Source organism: Antennarius striatus, chromosome 16 (genome assembly GCF_040054535.1).
Source record: "Antennarius striatus isolate MH-2024 chromosome 16, ASM4005453v1, whole genome shotgun sequence".
Taxonomy (NCBI): Eukaryota; Metazoa; Chordata; class Actinopteri; order Lophiiformes; family Antennariidae; genus Antennarius; species Antennarius striatus.
Window position 1 is genome coordinate 698,340 of NC_090791.1, and position 19,358 is coordinate 717,697.

At 54.9% G+C, this 19,358-nt stretch overlaps 1 protein-coding gene across 1 annotated transcript in view; it reads left to right on the forward strand.

The window, feature by feature from the left end:
* The window catches only part of grin2ca (glutamate receptor, ionotropic, N-methyl D-aspartate 2Ca), a 29,757-nt gene extending 12,757 nt beyond the window's left edge, over positions 1-17,000 (forward strand). The window contains exons 3-13 of the mRNA XM_068337101.1: positions 536-1,137; positions 2,811-2,925; positions 5,067-5,278; positions 8,870-9,038; positions 10,123-10,276; positions 10,416-10,541; positions 10,866-11,095; positions 13,737-13,897; positions 13,986-14,173; positions 14,330-14,562; positions 15,468-17,000. Coding sequence (XP_068193202.1) covers positions 536-1,137; positions 2,811-2,925; positions 5,067-5,278; positions 8,870-9,038; positions 10,123-10,276; positions 10,416-10,541; positions 10,866-11,095; positions 13,737-13,897; positions 13,986-14,173; positions 14,330-14,562; positions 15,468-17,000 — 3,723 coding nt within the window. The remainder of the gene's footprint in view (positions 1-535; positions 1,138-2,810; positions 2,926-5,066; positions 5,279-8,869; positions 9,039-10,122; positions 10,277-10,415; positions 10,542-10,865; positions 11,096-13,736; positions 13,898-13,985; positions 14,174-14,329; positions 14,563-15,467) is intronic.
* The last annotated feature ends 2,358 nt before the right edge of the window (positions 17,001-19,358 follow it).

Below are 19,358 nucleotides of genomic sequence, written 5' to 3' on the forward strand. Positions count from 1 at the left end.
CACACACACACACACACACACACACCACACACACACACACACATGGACCTGTGGGGTACTAGAGGATCATGGGAAATGGGTTGGGGGCTGTTTTCCCCCCTGATCTGGTTCTATGATGGACTCTGAATCACATGACAGACTTCCTGTTTGGGTCAAACGTTCTTCTGCTGCTCCAAAACGCGGCTCACGTCCGCCTGCTGTCAGCCAATAGAATTTGCGTACGGTATCATGTGACCACCTCCTAGAATCCAGTGACAGGTGAGGCGTGAATAAGTGAGGGATCTCTGCGTCTCTTTCAGCGCTGAACAAATCACTGGTTTTACTGGTTTAGCCATCAGAGACGCTAACAGTCATGCTAACGATTCTGATGCGTCTGAACAGCCAATGAGGTTCTTTGGGGGAGGAGCAGCTGAGGTTGATCTAGAGACTCTCAGGTGTGGAGGGGTACGGGGGCCCTCCCAGGTGTGAAGGTGGACCTGAAGGCCTCACCGCTGTGACTCCTCATGAAGACCTTCACACGTTTGTCCCCCCCCAGGGCGACGGCTCTAACTTCCTGCAGCTGGGCTCGTCCGTGGAGCAGCAGGTCCAGGGGATGTTCAAGGTGATGGAGGAGTACACCTGGGACAGCTTCGTGGTGGTGACCAGCCTGGCCCCGGGTCACGAGGCCTACGTGGACCACATCCGCTCCTTCGCCGACACCAGCTACGTCACCTGGGAGCTGCAGGACGTGTTGACCTTCGACATGTCGGCGGACGCCATCAACGACCTGCGGGCGCGGCGGCTGCTGCAGCAGGTGGACGCCCAGGTGCTGCTGGTCTACTGCTCGCACGAGGAGGCCCAGTACCTGTTCACCATGGCGGGGGAGGCGGGGCTGCTGGGGCCGGGCTACATCTGGATCATCCCCAGCATGGCGGTGGGGAACCCGGACGTTCCCCCCCCCGAAAGCTTCCCCGTGGGCGTCATCAGCATCATCACCGACCGCTGGAGGATGAGTCTGAGGAAGAGGGTGAGGGACGGGGTGGCCATCGTGGTGAAGGGGGTGCAGAGCTTCAGGAAGCACCGCGGCTTCGTCCCCGAGTGGCACAACGACTGTCACAACCCGGCCACGCCCCCAGCCACCAACGACACCCTGTTCAGGTGAGCCCCCAACACCACACCTGACCCCCAACACCACAGCTGACCCCCAACACCTCACCTGTTCAGGTGAGCCCCCAACACCACACCTGTTCAGGTGAGCCCCCAACACCTCACCTGACCCCCAACACCACACCTGACCCCCAACACCACACCTGTTCAGGTGAGCCCCCAACACCTCACCTGACCCCCAACACCACACCTGACCCCCAACACCACACCTGTTCAGGTGAGCCCCCAACACCACACCTGACCCTCAACACCACACCTGACCCCCAACACCTCACCTGTTCAGGTGAGCCCCCAACACCTCACCTGTTCAGGTGAGCCCCCACCACTCGGGTGCGTCCACCTGGACCAGGTGACGACTCGTCTCTTGCTGAACTCGTATCTCGCGGTTCTCCGGCGTTCTCACACTTCCTGTCGGAGGTCGACACTTCCTGTTTCGTACACGTAGCTTCCTGTCTGTTCTCTGTGGTGAACTCTTCATCCCATCTTCCTCCTCCTCGCCGTCTTTTGTTCTCGTGGGGGGGGCACGAGCAGAGATGAAGACGCTCCTCTTCATCTTTATTCTGTTTGAAAAGCGTTTCCATCAGGCGGGGGGGCGGGGGCCGCGCCGAGGCTCTTTGGAGTCGAGGACATCACGACAACGAATAACATCCAGTCGCGCCCGTTTGGTCGCTGGGGGGCCGCTAACGCTAACATCATCAGACCCCCCCCCGCCTGATGAAACATCACTCCCTCTGATGTCAGACGGTGTTTTTCTTTTGGGGCCTGGGGGGTCGGGGGGAGGAGCGTTTCCTTTGTAATCCCAAACCGGGCAGCGCTACCGAACACGCCCCCCTCAGACGCTCCACTCCCAGCAGGCTTTGCTCTCATCGGCGCCGTGAAGGTCGGCGCAGAACAAAGAGTGTTCCCTTTACAGCCGGCCGCCTCGTCTCTGATCAAACGTCCACTTTGTCTCCGTTTGAGGGGGGGTTTGAGCCGCCGCCGCCGATGATGATGAGCTCACCTGTTAACGGGATTATCACAGATTAAAGCTCCACGCTGACGCTTTCATCGCCTCAGCTGGAGGAGGGAGGCTAGCGGGGGGGCACAGAGGGGATGACACAGTGGAATAAAGGGGGGGGGCCAAAGCACCGATGTGTTTGATGGTTCAATCCCCCGGATTGGAACCGGGTTCATGACCCAGGAGCCCCCCCCCCATGGAGGGTCAGATAATCACAGCGGGTCTAACGTGGACACGCCCCCACAGCTTCCTGTCGTGACCTCATTCAGCGGCGCCGCGCCGCCATTGGTTCCACCACTGAACGCCAGAATCAATCTGATTGGGTCTCAAATCGATTGTTGACGCTCAGATGAAGTCAAGCCTGCTGATTGGCTGCAGGAAGCAGCTGACCTCACCTCACGGGTCAAAGAGGATGGAAAGAAATGAATGGATTATAGTCAAACCGACCGCCAGCGGCGGCTGGTTGGTCGCAAAAAACACACAAGAACATTTGAACCAATAGAAACGTCTCCCTGTGGCGTTTGGAACAGGACTCCGCCCCCTGGACCGTCACCACCGTGTTGTAAGATGATGACAGGTTCTGATACTGACGTGTGTGTGTGTGTGTGTGTGTGTGTGTGTGTGTGTGTGTGTGTGTGTGTGTGTGTGTGTGCGCCCCCCCCTACAGGCACATGATGAACGTCTCGTGGGACAACAACGACTTCTCCTTCAACAGCCACGGATACCTGGTCAACCCGGCCATGATCGTCATCACGCTGGACCGGGAGCGCCAGTGGGACAAGGTGAGCTGCCACACACACACACACACACACACACACACGCACATGCACACGCACACACACACACACACACACACACGACTGAAGTGGATCTGACTAGTTAGCCAAATGCTAGCTGAATTCAACAGTTTGAGGGGAACTTCCAGTGTTAGCTCTGAGCTAGGACATTACCACACAATGCTACCACAGCCTGAACAAACTCCCCCCTCGGGGATGGCCACGCCCTTGGGCATGTCAACCAATCAATATCATCAATCACTCTGTCCAATCACGGAGCGCCGTCTGTGATGTCACAAATACTACTCTGGCAAAATCCGATCCTTTGGTTTCGGTCCGGTCCATGATTCCTAAAACTCCAAATATCTATTGATCTATTGAGTTTTATGGAACGACTCCCCAGATCAGACGGATGTTGGGCCGTCGTCTCCACCCGGGCCGGTTCTGCCGACACCACAAAACGAATGAGGCCGCGGTTTAACAAAACACGACAGGGCGACGGCTCGCACGCTAAATAACTGGTACCTGGAGGATCTACTTTATGTCCTCATGAAACAAACAGACAGCCGCCGCTCCATGATTGAAAGGAGACACTCCGGGCCGGCGCCGCTGACCTTTGGATCAGGAACAGCGTTAACAGCCTGGGCGTTGTGCTCAATCAGGAATGATTTAATGTGATGTAGTCTATTTATTCCACTCGCCGCCGTCTTTTCACTGAAAGCTGAAAATCAATTTCACCTTTTGATTGTCCCCGCCGGCCCCCGCCGGCCCCCGTATCGAGCGGCGCCGCTCGGTTCCGTCGGTTCCTCAGCGATGTAGAACCGATCCCAGCGTGACGGCGTTCAGACGGACACCTCGCCTTACACCAGCGCCGGATTTATTGAACGCAAATGGATTCAACGCGTCCTGAGAGTCATTGTTCAGCCGATTGTGCTCAGATACATACGTCAAGAGGAGGAGGAAGAGGAGGAGGAAGAGGAGGTGGAAGAGGAGGAGAGGTGATGGAGAGGAGACGCCGTCAGGACAGGAAGTGTTCCTGTCGTCATCCTGTGAGACCGTAAATGAATTGAGTGAAGTGAGAGCCGTTAGCAGGCTATTGATTTATACAACGGGAACAAAAGCAGCCGAGGACGCTTCAGCATATTTATTGTTCCTGCAGGAACAGGAAGTTCAGTGTTGGAGGTGAAAAAGTGGGAGCAGGTTGGGTTGATCGCGTTAAGGTGACAGATGAGGTAGAAGGTGGTCCAGTAGAGCCTGAAGACACGAGTTCAATCCATAACGTCGCTGAACTCGAAAGTCAAACAACATTAAAAAAAACCTGAAATCATTTGAATCCATTCCAGCCTCGAAAAAAAGCCCCAAATTTTGTTTTTTGAGTTTCGTTTTCGTGAGTGGTTCCTGGAACGCTTTAACGGCAAGGATCGAGGGGTCGCTGTATGTCTATCGACCAATAGACACGCAGACCTGTGGATAATTAATTATATATAAGTGACCTAAACAATGATAAAGAATGGAAAGAAACACAGAAGTCGGGAGAACACTCGAGTACGTCTGTACTCCACCAACCAGAACCAGATCCACCAACTAGTCCTGAAACCCGACTCGTAGCTCCAGGTTCTACTGGACACACCTTTCATTCACCTTCACATTCAGTTCACATCTGGATTGTGATCAATCTATGATCAATCAACTGTTGTCAGGGACAACCAGGACTAAATTCCCCCCAGTGGTTCCATTCAGGGGGCATCAGTCAAACTGGAGCGTCTAACTGCCCCCTAAAGCAGCGGGACATACCACCGCTGGGGGTGACTGACAGTTACAGCGTGAAACTGAGCGTCTCACCTGAAACCAGCTTGAAGAGTTTCATGTAATAGACTCAGCCGGAGCGGCGCTCGTTTCCACCCAGCAGCCAATCAGAACGGACCAACTCTTGATGTGGCGGCGGCGGAACGGCTCCGGTTGCATTGGTTGTGAAACGGCGCTCGGCTTCCAGTCCAACAATCAATTTCCTGTGAACTGGAGCTGGTCCATCTCTGGGGGGTTGAGAGATACCAGGATGTAGAATCCATCCACCACAGAGACTCCATCAGCTTCAGCCCGTTTCCCCTAAACTCATCTCACTGACCCTCCTCTCTCCACCCCCTCAGGTGGGCAACTATGAGATGGGGGTCCTCCAGATGCGGTACCCGGTGTGGCCGCGGTACGGCTCCTACCTGCAGCCGGTGTCGGACTACCGGCACCTGACGGTGGCCACCCTGGAGGAGCGGCCCTTCGTCATCGTGGAGGCGGTGGACCCCGCCACCGGGACCTGCGTCAGCAACACCGTCCCCTGCCGACGGCAGTCCAACAAGACGGAGACGTAAGTGATGGAGGGGGGGCGACGGGTCCGGACCGCGTCGTCAGACTTCACCAAAGTCTGCCGAGATGGGGCGGTCCCCTGTTCTGTTCATCAGACACGTCTAACGGGGGCCTGGGGAGTCAATCATCTTCAGAAACCACCCGCCGCCGTCCCGTGTGAGCGCTCACACGCTAACAGGCCAGATTAATTGATTTCCTATCTAACTGGAGAGCGCCATTAGGTCTGAGATTAAGAGGCTCTTCCCCCCCCATTAGCCGAGGCGCGGCGTCTTATCGCTCAGCGAGGTGAGATACCCATCAGGCTGTTGGCCAGAGTGCAATAATCCCAGGGATCACCTGGTCACCCAATCAGGGTAATGTACGAGCCGCGTGGCGGGGCGTCCATTAGGGCGCGCCATCAATCGTCCACGCCTAGAAACCGACTCGCGGCGTTCCCGAGTCGTTAACTAGCCAACGCTGACAGCCGCGTTAACGAGACGAGGAGAACAGAAGATGAAGATGGCGTCCTCTCAGTGTTATAGAGCGCCGTAATGCTTTATGGCGCCTCGTGAACAAATCACTCCGCCTGGATAAAAAGTGTGTAAATCACGGCGAGGCAAGGTCAACAGGCAAAGGTACACCCCACCACCAACGCCACCAGCGTTCTGGTCAGTGCTACCGCATGGAGACGCCGCTGGCTGATGTGTGCAAAATTCATGCTTGGATAGCGCGTGTAGAAAGTATTTCGTCTATATATAAAAGTAAACCTTTACGGCGTTTGGAGTCACGTTGTTCTCAAGTAGACCACGGTTTTCAGAAAAAATACACAAAAAATAAAAATCAAATTTACGTCATTTTCGTCCACTTTACGTCCGTCCGCCACAAATACTGCAATGGTAAAATCATTATTAAAATGTTAAAAGCCATAATGTCATGTTATTGTACAATAAGTCAGAATACAACAGAACGATTAACGATTTCCTTGTCCGATCTAGAAGACTTCATGTTTCATCACCAGTTTGTCAAAGACGGCGACTGTGGGTCGTTTCCCCCATGTTAATGTATCATTCATATCACTGGATGTAATTTGGTCATGAATGTTGTTCTCCCCATCTCATGCCCATATATCCTCTGGGATGGACTCCAGGAACCCCCGTGACCCACGGAAGCGACCTCAGACCAGTTGGTCTTTATTTCTCACCAGTCAGTCAGAAAAAGACGAACCCTCTTGAACGGCTTCAGACCCAACATTCAAGGACGCCCACAGGCGTGAGCAGAAGCCGTTGCCTTTGAGGCGGGAACTTCTCTCCTGTCGTATCCAGACCCATCTGGGGGGGGTCGTCCCCCTGGGAGACATTAGTCTCATCTGGAGGCGACGCTGGAGTGAAGGCTGGTATTGACCCGGGGGATACTGTCATCTTCCATCAGAGGTTCGATGGAGTTAGATCACACGTTGATTTAATTAAAGGTGAGACAGAGTGCAGCTGCTGATGAGCCCCCCCGAGCCTCAGCTGGACCAATCACAGCCAAGCCTCAGAGCAACCAGCTAACAAAGATTCCTCAAAAGCAAATTTCCTTTACAAACACCAGCGTATCTGCTGGCGTAAATGTCCTGACAGCGACGCGTTAGCCTGAGTTCTCAGAGACCACGCTAATAACTGGCAGCGGTTTGAGGCTCTGGCATCTGGCGGGACTGGGGGTGTTGGGACCAGAGCGTTTCCTGACAGTCGGCTCTGGCGTTAGCGTGGATCGCTGCGGCTGCTCCTCGCCTCCCGGTCCTGATGAGGGGGCCAAACGTCCATTAGCCTGGAGGTCTGGGAGGTGAGGGATGATGTGTCATCAGAGCATCGAGTCCACGGGTCGCTAGTTCTCTGTTAGCACCAATTCGCTGCCGCCAAAGAGGCGTGTCTATTTTGGTTTGTCTGATAGCAAATGGATGTTCAATGGTGGATAGATATGAAACAGGCTAATGGATCATGAATTTATCTGGAATGCTTGTCTCATCACGACTGACATCAAGACTCCAGGACTGTCACAGGGTTAGAAACCCAAAGTCCCCCCCGACCCGTTCAGGACGTTCTCAGTAATCCTACTGATCAGGAAGGGACATTGATTTCAAGCCCAGCCTCTAACTTGGTATGCGGCGCCGTTCTGAAACGGCTATCTGAGGATCAGCGCTGGACATTAGCAAGCACTGCGTGTCGCTAGTGGTAGCGGCTACATGGGCATATGTCCTCATTAACACCATTAAGCGAACCGTGGTCCACACCACGTCCACGGCAAGGTCAGACTTTTGAGTCTCTGGAGAGACTTGAACACTCAGGCTCAGAGAATCGCTGCAGAAAGTCTATTTCCTGTACGACAGGAAGTTGCTGTCCAACTATAGAGACTCTAAGAAAGTTTCTTGAAGACGTTTGACCTCTGATCCCAGAGGGTCCTTCAGTTCCTGTGGTGGTCGGTCTTGTCCCCCGGTCATCGTGAAGCTGGGACTAGACCGACCACCACAGGAACTGAAGGACCCTCTGGGATCAGAGGTCAAACGTCTTCTAGAGACCTTTTTAGGGTCCAGTGGATTGACTGAAACAGTCTTGAATGACCACGACCTGTGTGATGGAGGACCTACAGACATGTGGAGAGACTCGTTTTGCTGAAGATGTTTGTGTCACTCGGAATATCTGAGTCGTACTTTTTCATTCAGGCATTTTGGGAGGACCTTCAAGGCTTTTGGTTTCCGTCTCACTGAGCATCCAGTGACGTCATCGTGTTTGGTTCTACGAGCTTCACTTCAGCCTCTGATTGCTGGTGATTAATTCATGTTGGATTTGTTCTGGCCCGTCCAGCTGTCCGTCCATCTGCTGGGGCAGGAACTTAATGAGCAGCCTGTGGAGCAGCTCCATCCATCCATCCCATCCCGCTCCATCCATCCCATCCCGCTCCAGCTGCCTCGTTTTGCTGAGGTTGTGTCGAGCAGGTGGTCGGACCTCCCAGAACCTCCATCAGCTGCTCCGGGTTTATGTCTTCCTCCAACCTCCATCCCTCCATCAACAGAGATAAATCCAGTCGTCCAAACCGGTCCGGATCAACAACCATATACACAGCAGCAGTCCCCAACCCCCGGGTGGTGGACCAGCACCGGTCCGTGGGTCAGTCGGTTCCGGTCCGTGGGTCAGTCGGTTCCGGTCCGTGGGTCAGTCGGTTCCGGTCCGTGGGTCAGTCGGTTCCGGTCCGTGGGTCAGTCGGTTCCGGTCCGTGGGTCAGTCGGTTCCGGTCCATTGTACCGTTACACGCAGGTCGACATCAGCCCGTATTTCACAAACAAGCTAACGCGCTAAATATCATGTCGAATCGATTACATACATTTAAAATTTTAATTAACGTTTCTCAGCTTTCAAAGCGAGGATTGATTGGGGGGGGGGGGGTTCTATACGGGACGTTCACTCGCATTGATCACGTTAATGGGACTTTAATAGCATGATCTATAACAATAAGAGTACACAGACGCGCTGTCAGACCAGCAGAGCAGGAAGTCCTTCAGACGGAGCCCTGAACAAACAGCTCTGTCATCATTGATGCCGTCATTGATCCGATGCCTTCCTGTGTCCCTGCCCCTCAGCATTGTGGGTCACACCGAGCCCTACACCAAGCTGTGCTGTAAAGGCTTCTGCATCGACATCCTGAAGAAACTGTCCCGCAACATCAAGTTCTCCTACGACCTCTACCTGGTCACCAACGGCAAGCACGGCAAGCTGGTGCGAGGTACCTGGAACGGGATGATCGGAGAGGTGAGGCCCCGCCCACTTGAGTCAGGACGCCCAAAGGAATAACGAAGGAGTGTTAGCGACTGTCAAACACTTCCCCATTTAAAATAACTAGAATCATTTGAATTTGTTCAAGCTTCGTAAAAAAGACCCTAACCTCGAAATTGTTAAAAAACGGACATGTTTTAGACACACGTGTCCTGTGTATGTTGATTACATGTTACGTGACGGGGGGACAGGATGAACCAACTAGCTTTGGTTTCCTGAAACACCACTTGTTTCTCTAAAAACTGGGGTGTCCAGTGACTCGTATCTCGAGGTTCTACTGGACTCCTACAAGGTACGTTTCTGGTGGATATTTGATTTTCCACTGCCTGTTAATGTAACCCATAAAACAAACCTGTGCTTTGTGGGGGGGGGGGTCCTGTAATATCTGGACACCAACAGAATGTCTTCGGTTCGTATAAGGAGCATCAAGGTCACCGTGGTGATGAGGGAGGCGCGAGTGTCGTCGTGAATAATCTCCTCCATCAGATTTCTCCGGCGGACCCTCCTCTGGAGGGGTCGGAGGACGACATTAGGACCCCCCCCCCCGCCTGCTCAGAAACAGGAGCTCGGTTGTGCTCAATGAGGCGTGGAGGAGAACTAATGGCTCCGGGAGGCGAAGCGCCCGCATTGTAAATCTACCCGCCCTCCGTCCACAGCAGAAAACAGCATCGAGGGGGGGGTAGCATCAGTTACCAGCAGGCAGACCCCCCCTCACCTCTGGCCTGCAGCGATTACTTCCACTTCCTGTCTAGTGTTTGGCAATGGGCTTCATGCTAGCTGCTACAAACCTGATGGATTGGAGATGCTCTGGATGGTGGACCGTGATTTACGAAGGTGTTTGGCCGCTGGGGGGGAGAACCAAACAATCTGTCACCCCCCGGGACAGAGGGGGGTGTTGACTGATGAGATTGATCTCAAAGGTCAGCGGTGGATGTCCAGGTTCACGTCAGACGACGATTCCACCAGACTAACATTCACCGTCCGTTTGTGTTTCCATCCAACCTGAAAACTCCCTCTCCTGACCCCCCCCCGGCGACTCCCTTGCCCCGCCCCCCTACAGGTGGTCTACAAGCGAGCGGACATGGCCATCGGCTCGCTCACCATCAACGAGGAGCGCTCTGAGATCATCGACTTCTCGGTGCCGTTCGTGGAGACGGGGATCAGCGTGATGGTGGCCAGAAGTAACGGGACGGTGTCGCCGTCGGCGTTCTTAGGTGAGAAGCTGCTTCCAGACAGGCAGACCACGCCACGGCGTTCAAACCGGAGCTGAACCCGAGACGGAGTCTCATCCATCCACCTTATCAAGAGAACACACCTGTATGGTGACGACGGCCTGTGTGTTCTGCCCCGTAGAACCCTACAGCCCGGCCGTCTGGGTCATGATGTTCGTCATGTGTCTCACCGTAGTGGCCATCACCGTCTTCGTCTTTGAGTACTGCAGTCCGGTCGGGTACAACCGCAGCCTGGTCACCGCCAAAGGTGAGTCCAGCCCCGCCCCCTCAGCCACAGGTCGGGTAGAGACCGGCCAACAGGTACGGAACCCACAAAGCACTGGAGCGAGAAGCGCCTCAGGTAACGTGACTGAGACCAGAACCAGACCAAGACCAGGTGGTTCCAGACCAGAACCGGGGACTCAGTGTTATCGGTGGAGTTTGTTCAAACTGAAAATTGAATAAAAACAAAAATATTCCAAAAAGAAGCAGGTAGAGGTCTGGATCAGCTCCAGCCCAGCTCCCCCCCTCAGCCGGAGTCCAGCTCAAGATGATTGTCCTGACTCCTCCCCCCTCTCACCACCCCTTCCAGACCCCGGGGGCCCGACCTTCACCATCGGGAAGTCGGTGTGGCTGCTGTGGGGGATCGTCTTCAACAACTCCGTCCCCATCGAGAACCCGAAGGGCACCACCAGTAAGATCATGGTGCTGGTCTGGGCCTTCTTCGCCGTCATCTTCCTCGCTTCCTACACCGCCAACCTGGCTGCCTTCATGATCCAGGAGCAGTACATCGACACGGTGTCCGGGCTGAGCGACAAGAAGGTACGTTCAGGAAGTACGGCTGAGGGAAACAGGAAGTGGAGTGTTGACAGCGTGTAGACGGCGTGTCGACGGCGTGTCGACGGCGTGTAGACGGCGTGTTGACGGCGTGTCGACGGCGTGTTGACGGCGTGTCGACGGCGTGTAGACGGCGTGTTGACGGCGTGTCGACGGCGTGTCGACGGCGTGACGAGGCACCAGTCCAGAGGTACCGATGTTCAGAGCAGACGGTCAGACTAAACCACGCCCCCACACCGTGAAGACGTAGGACTGAAGCTCCTGTGTGATGTAATACTCCAGGGGTCCTGTGGGTTTCCCGGGTTCATCTGGTGTCTGTTTGGGTCCGTTTCATAGACGTATTGACAAGAACATCCTGGTGGAACCATCAGAGGCAGAAACGTTTGGGGGGGGCTCTGTGCTCACAGGAGACTGAAGGGACTAAAGAGGCGTTGGAGGGACAGACCGAGCCGTCCGCCGCTCACGAGTCCTCATCTCACTCATGAGGTCAGACAGAGAGACAGACACGTCCTGACAGCCATAGATCATTGAACAGCCGTCTGTCCAGCGGCGAGGACACCTTCAGGTGGAGCAGATGGAGATGATCTGGAGACAGAAGGTCCCCTTGAGCTGAGGGGAGGGTGGTGAAGACCAGGTCAGGTTCAGGCGGAACACGCCTCGCAAGACCTGCTGAAGACGACGCTTCATGTCATCACCCGTCATCCCTCAACCCACAACACGTCTGTTCACCAAGACGGTGCACGACCAAATAAGGAGGGCTAAAGGACATACAGGAAGTCCTCAACTTACAAACACAATCAGTTCCTACAGGCTGTTCATAAGCTGAATTCCAAGCTATAACCTCCATCTGAGGTCATTTAAATGTCATTACTACTCTACTAAAGTAATGTCATTACTACTCTACTAAAGTAATGTCATTACTACTCTACTAAAGTAATGTCATTACTACTCTACTAAAGTAATGTCATTACTACTCTACTAAAGTAATGTCATTACTACTCTACTAAAGTAATGTCATTACTACTCTACTAAAGTAATGTCAGTACTACTCTACTAAAGTAATGTCATTACTACTCTACTAAGTAATGTCAGTACTACTCTACTAAAGTAATGTCATTACTACTCTACTAAAGTAATGTCATTACTACTCTACTAAAGTAATGTCATTACTACTCTACTAAAGTAATGTCATTACTACTTAAATCATTACTACTGTAAATACTAAAGTTCTATTCCCTCAGACTGACCAGAAATAATTAAAGGACATTAAAACAACCCATAATAATAATAAAATCCTGTAGTACCGTAATGGGTCCTATTATGACAATCACACTTTTTCAGGTCTCTACATATACATAGTGCCCCCCCCCACCCGACCAACTCCTAGAATCTGGTAAACAAACTCTCCCTGCATCAATCGATATTTGGAGTTTTAGGAATTCGTGGCCCGGACCCAATCGGAACGATCGGATTCGTGATGTAATTTACATCACAAATGGCACTCTGTGATTGGACGGAGTGATTGATGATATTGATTGGTTGATATGCCCAAGGGCGTGGCAATATCCCCGAGGGGGGAGTTTGCTCAAGCTATGGTAGCATTGTGTGGTAATGTCCTCGCTCAGAGCTAACACTGGAAGTTCCTCACAAACTGTTGAAGTCAGCTAGCATTTGGCTAACTAGTTAGCAGTCAGGTGTGTGTGTGTGTGTGTGTGTGTGTGTGTGTGTGTGTGTCCGCCCAAGGCTATCCCCAGCATCACAGTGAACACATAACCAGTTACACATTAATTATTAATTTATAAAAATTGCCTGTTTTTTGGTGAATGAAAGCAGCTTTAGCTCAGTGTACGTACACACACACACACACACACACACACACACACACACACACACACACACACACACACACACACACACACACACACACAAGAATACAAGAGCTAAAGTTGGTTTTAGCGATAAAATCGCATGTTTCATTCGTTTGCGTTAGCTTAGCTCCCTAGTTATCCATTATCTCTCATTGTCCATGACGATTTTCGGAAAACACAGCTGTAACAATCACTATACATCACCGCTTTGAAGTGGAACGTAATGATGACATCAGAGCGAAGTGTTCAGGTGACACATAAGTCTGGGTCTATGGGCTGTTTGAGTTACGCTGCTCGGACGGGGTTGTGGCAGGAAGGGGAACTACAGTCAGCGGTTGTTCGTATCTAAGAATGTTAGTTGGATGTTCGTATCTTGAGGACTTCCTGCAGTGACTCTTTAGACAGAATGACCCTCAGGTCTTCTCCTGAGAACACGTTTGCATAAGGTTGATAGAAACGTGAAATCTTTATTATATTTCCGTCCCGTCTCATTTCCTGTCCTCACAAATAATTAAAAGCACAGATTCGTCATAAATCGAAGCGCTAACTTCTCCCTGCCGCCGTGGAGGATGAAGAAACGTCCTCACCTCCTGTAATTGGGTGTCGGAGCGTCTCATGAGGACCTTACAGCTCTGGCAGCGTTTCTAAACGACAGGGAAGAGAAGTGGAACGCGGCCGTCAATCCGTTAAACGACCACACACTCCGTCGGTATCCAGACGCGTAGCGTGTTCCTTCCTGATCCCACGTTTCCGTACAGTTCCAGAAGCCCCAGGAGCAGTACCCCCCGTTCCGCTTCGGGACCGTCCCCAACGGGAGCACGGAGCGCAACATCAGGAGCAACTACCCCGAGATGCACGCCCACATGGTGAAGTACAACCAGAAGGGCGTGGAGGACGCCCTGAACAGCCTGAAGACGGGGTGAGCGTCCGCCCGGGCGACGGGGTGTGTGTCCTGTAACGTCCACCGGGAGGTTACCGCGGTAACGACCCTCTGGTGTGTCCCCAAGGAAACTGGACGCCTTCATCTACGACGCCGCCGTCCTGAACTACATGGCGGGAAAAGACGAGGGCTGCAAGCTGGTGACCATCGGCAGCGGGAAGGTGTTCGCCACCACGGGGTACGGCATCGCCCTGCAGAAGGAGTCGCGCTGGAAACGCCCCATCGACCTCGCCCTGCTGCAGTTCCTCGCCGACGGTAACGCCGTCAGATTCTCACATTTACGCCTCCTCACGACGTGAGGTCCACCTGTGTCCGGTCTCACCTGTTCCCCAGAGAATGTGTTTCCTTTGCAAATGTCTTTCCCCAAATAACAAGAGCGTTATGCAAATGAGCCTGGCTCCTCCCACACAGGTGACACCCAGAAGCTGCAGACGGTGTGGCTGACAGGGATCTGCCGTAACGAGAAGAAGGAGGTGATGAGCAGTAAGCTGGACATCGACAACATGGCGGGGGTGTTCTACATGCTGCTGGTGGCCATGGGGCTCAGCCTGCTGGTGTTCGCCTGGGAGCACCTGCTCTACTGGAAGCTGCGCCACTCCGTACGCAAGTCGGAGCGCCTGGACTTCCTGCTGGCCATCAGTAGAGTAAGTAGGGGTGGTGTTAGGGTCTCCAACCCCAGACCCAACCCGACATGTTCAGATGGTTCTGTTCCAACACAAAGACCACCAGCCTCACGTCTCTATGGTAGATAATCGACCCCCCAGCAGACAGTCAGGAGAGAGAGACACGAAGACAGGTTTTCTTCACCTCCACCCCCAACAGACTGGAGGAAACTGTCCCAGGAAAGCAAACAGATGAAGTCTTCTAGACAGAACCCCCCCCGATCTTTGAGGTCAATGTGTTCAAGAACCACACGCGATTGACGAATCCACGATCGTGATCGCGATCTATTTATCTTATTATTTATGGTAATGTAAACGTTCCTGAACCCCCCCATCCTGATATTAATCCACCTTCTGTCTGTGTCACCTTTAAAACTCTCTGATGGACTGTTTGAAGACTCCAGTGTCTCACAGAACGTAGAACACTACAGGATGTCAGCCAATAGGATGAGAGTACGGTGTCACATGACTGCCTACTAAAAGTCAGCGATGAGGTGAAGTCACTGAAAACACCGTACGCTAGAACCTCCAGATACAAGCTGCTCGCCGCATCTCGTTCTTTACCACGTGTCGGCGGATGGATACGACATCAATGAGACCGGATCTCGTTCTTTACCGCGTGTCGGCGGATGGATACGACATCAATGAGACCGGATCTCGTTCTTTACCGCGTGTCGGCGGATGGATACGACATCAGTGAGACCGGATCTCGTTCTTTACCGCGTGTCGGCGGATGGATACGACATCAGTGAGACCGGATCTCGTTCTTTACCGCGTGTCGGCGGAGTAAAGACGTAGCTCGGGACTTTTTCTTTATCGTTGTTTACGTCACTTGGTTGGTTGTTTAGTTGGTGGGTGGAGCCTAACTTCGGCCTATCTCTCCTCAGGGCATCTACAGCTGCTTTGGGGGTGTGGAGCCCCCCGCCCCCCCCAGCCTGCAGAGCCCTGACGTGACCTCCACCTACTCCCAGGCCAACATGCTGAAGATGCTGCAGACGGCGAAGGACATGGTGTCGTCGGCGCGGGTGGACACCTCCCTGGACAACGCCACCAAGACGCTGGAGAGCTGGAGCAGGCGGGGGGCCGACAGCGTCCGGGTGGGTCTGCCCCCCAGGATCGCCACGGCGGACGCCTGCCACACCCGCCTGCCCTACATCTCCGGCGTCACGGACAACCATTCCCCGTACCCCCAGAGGGCGCTCACCCCCACCTTCCCGGTGACCTACGGGGACGCCCCCCCCCTGGAGAAGCCCCGGGTGGTGACCCGCCCCACCCCGCTGCGCTACACCCTCCCCACCCGCAGCAGTCAGCCCCTCCTGGAGAGGACCCTGCCCATCTCCAGCCTCAGCAGCCCCCACCTCGCCATGCATGACCCCGCCCCCTCCCTGACCCCCAACCCCCACCACGGCGGCAGGCTGTACCCCCCCTCCCCCTTCGTCCCTTACCGGGAGCTGCAGGTGCCGGACATCTACGTGGAGCACCGGGGGGCGCTGAGGAGGAAGTTCAGCTACCCCCCCGACTGCGTGGGCCGGCGCAGGAAGTCCCCCGACCCCCGGGGGGGGGGCGACTATGACGAGCCCAGATCCTGCCTGGCCGAGCTGAGGGCCGCCCACCTCCTCAACAACCACCCCCCCACCGCCGCCGCCGTGAGCTGCGGCGCAGGGCACTACCCCGGGGGGGGCGCCGGCTGCCCCTCCTGCGTGAGGTCGTACGCGGAGGCGGAGCTCGACGACGTTCCCCTGCTGGGGAGGGAGAAACTGAACCGCCGCGCCTCCTTCCTCAAGGCCACCTGGGGGGGCGACCGGCTCCACCAGGTGGACGAGACCCAGCCCCCCCCGCCCATGCCCCGCCCCCCCCACACGGACGTGCCCGACCTGTTTCCGGGGGGGGTCGTGACCCACCCCAAGCATCACAAACTGTACGGCAGCCTGGGGCACAACCTGTCCTGCTACCCCCCCCTGGCGGCCGAGCCGGCCTACCTGGACCCCGCCCACATGGGCTCCTACCCCTACAGGCAGCGCGGCCCCCCCCCGCTGCCGTCCTACCGCGAGGCGCTGCGCCGCTCCTCCTCCTCCGTGCTGCTGCACAGACACTACCCCCCCTACCTGGACCCCCCCTACCTGGACCCCCCCTACGCCGACCTGCCGGTGTGCGTGGGCCCCCCCCGCGTCTACAGCAGCGCCAAAGACGTGTGCCACCTGTTTCCGTACGCCAGCCGCTGCCCCCACGGCGCCACCCTGCTGCCCCGCGGGGGGGTCTACCACGACCACCTGATCGGGTCATGTGACGGCGCCGTGAAGAGGGAGGAGCTTAGCTCCAGGAGCCGGGGGCGGCGGCAGGTGCTGGTGGCGCGGAGGGTCAACAGCCCCCATGTGCCAAAACCCTGGGGGAGGGTCTCCAGCCTGGAGTCCGAGGTCTGAGCCCTGATTGGACTGCTGGGGGGGGCGTGTCCGGGGGCGGGGCAACTCTCAGCTCCAGTTAAAGCAAAAATGTGACTCCCACCATCAGTGTGTCTGATGCCCCGGGGGGGGGGCAAAAAAACCTGAGTGAGGACTGAAACCACAAGAAAAGCATTTATGAATAAATTTAAATAAATTAAGCTGTTGATGGATATTATAGGATGTCTAAACGCTGTGCTGTGAAAGAGTTCTGGGATATACTGAATATATATAAACTAAAGTCTCTACAGTCTGTCCCTCTCTTTGTTTTAACCCCCCCCCCCGGAGACAAACTAAAGAGCGTCTAAACATCTTTATTTCTGAAATGAGTTCCCTCCCCTTCCTGTCACATGACACAAACAGGAAGAGGATTCTAACGGGGCCCGTGACGTGAAACGTGTTGATTGTTCCGTGAATAAAGAAGGAGGATGTGTGTGAACCTGTTTGTGAACACGCGTGTGAACACGTCTGTGAACACGCGTGTGAACCTGTTTGTGATGGTGTGTTCAGAGTCGGTCCTGATGGGAGTGGATGTCACCCCGGTTACCCTCTAGAACAGAACATCAACACAAATCCAGCTGGATTCAGAGTTTAAAAATGTCTCATGTGAACGTTCGTATGATGATGGGGGGGGCGCCCCCACCCTCTAAAGACAGCCCCCCCCCCTTCATCCTTTAACAACATTTCTTCTCATTAAAAATGGAGTAAACATGTCAGACAGCATTAAAACAGAGTCCAGTCCTCCAGACCAGCGGCCCCCCAGCGGCCCCCCCAGCGGCCCCCCAGCGGCCCCCCCCAGCGGCCCCCCAGCGGGCCGGTTTAATCTCAGACAACGTTAAACGGAGCGGTCTTCATTAGCTGGACAGTCGTTAACACGCCAGACGGCTGTAGTCTGAGATACATCAGTGGTTTAATGTAAATACAGACGGCAGTAAAACAACCTCTATTCAATCAATAATCAATATCTGTATTAACAAATAGCTAAGAATTATATTAAAAACTGACTGAAGAGACTTCACTGATCAGGTTGATTTGAAATACAGCGACTTATAATCAGTTCATTCACCGTAGGAGAAATACTGGTCATTTCAATCAAAGGGTGATCAATCAATAATAATCATTACAGTAATGAATCAGTGGTGGGGGGCCGCTGATCTGGGGGTAACAGAGACAATGACACCTGAAGTGTGTTCAGACGTCCGGTCGACTCCAGGGGGGTTTTCTTTAGTCACTGCAGAATCCACTTCACAGATTTAGTCTCCACTTCCTCTGGGAACATCAAGCCCCGCCCACAACCCTCCGCAAGCAGCCCCGCCCACACACACTCCACAAGCAGCCCCGCCCACAACACTCCACAAGCAGCCCCGCCCACACACACTCCATAAGCAGCCCCGCCCACAACCCTCCACAAGCAGCCCCGCCCACACACACTCCAAGCAGCCCCGCCCACAACACTCCACAAGCAGCCCCGCCCACACACACTCCATAAGCAGCCCCGCCCACACACACTCCATAAGCAGCCCCGCCCACACACACTCCATAAGCAGCCCCGCCCACACACACTCCACAAGCAGCCCCGCCCACAACCACTCCACAAGCAGCCCCGCCCACACACACTCCATAAGCAGCCCCGCCCACACACACTCCATAAGCAGCCCCGCCCACACACACTCCATAAGCAGCCCCGCCCACAATACTCCACAAGCAGCCCCGCCCACAACCCTCCACAAGTAGCCCCGCCCACAACACTCCACAAGTAGCCCCGCCCACAACACTCCACAAGTAGCCCCGCCCACAACCCTCCACAAGTAGCCCCGCCCACAACCCTCCACAAGCAGCCCCGCCCACACACACTCCACAAGCAGCCCCGCCCACGACCCTCCACAAGTAGCCCCGCCCACAACCCTCCACAAGCAGCCCCGCCCACAACACTCCACAAGCAGCCCCGCCCACAACCCTCCACAAGCAGCCCCGCCCACAACACTCCACAAGCAGCCCCGCCCACAACCCTCCACAAGCAGCCCCGCCCACAACCCTCCACAAGCAGCCCCGCCCACACACACTCCACAAGCAGCCCCGCCCACGACCCTCCACAAGTAGCCCCGCCCACAACACTCCACAAGTAGCCCCGCCCACAACCCTCCACAAGCAGCCCCGCCCACAACACTCCACAAGCAGCCCCGCCCACAACACTCCACAAGCAGCCCCGCCCACAACCCTCCACAAGCAGCCCCGCCCACAACACTCCCCCACCAGAACCATGAATCAAACAAACACTCCTGAACCTCTCATTGGTCCACACAGTGCAGCATTCAGAACAACTGGTCCCCCCCTCCCCCG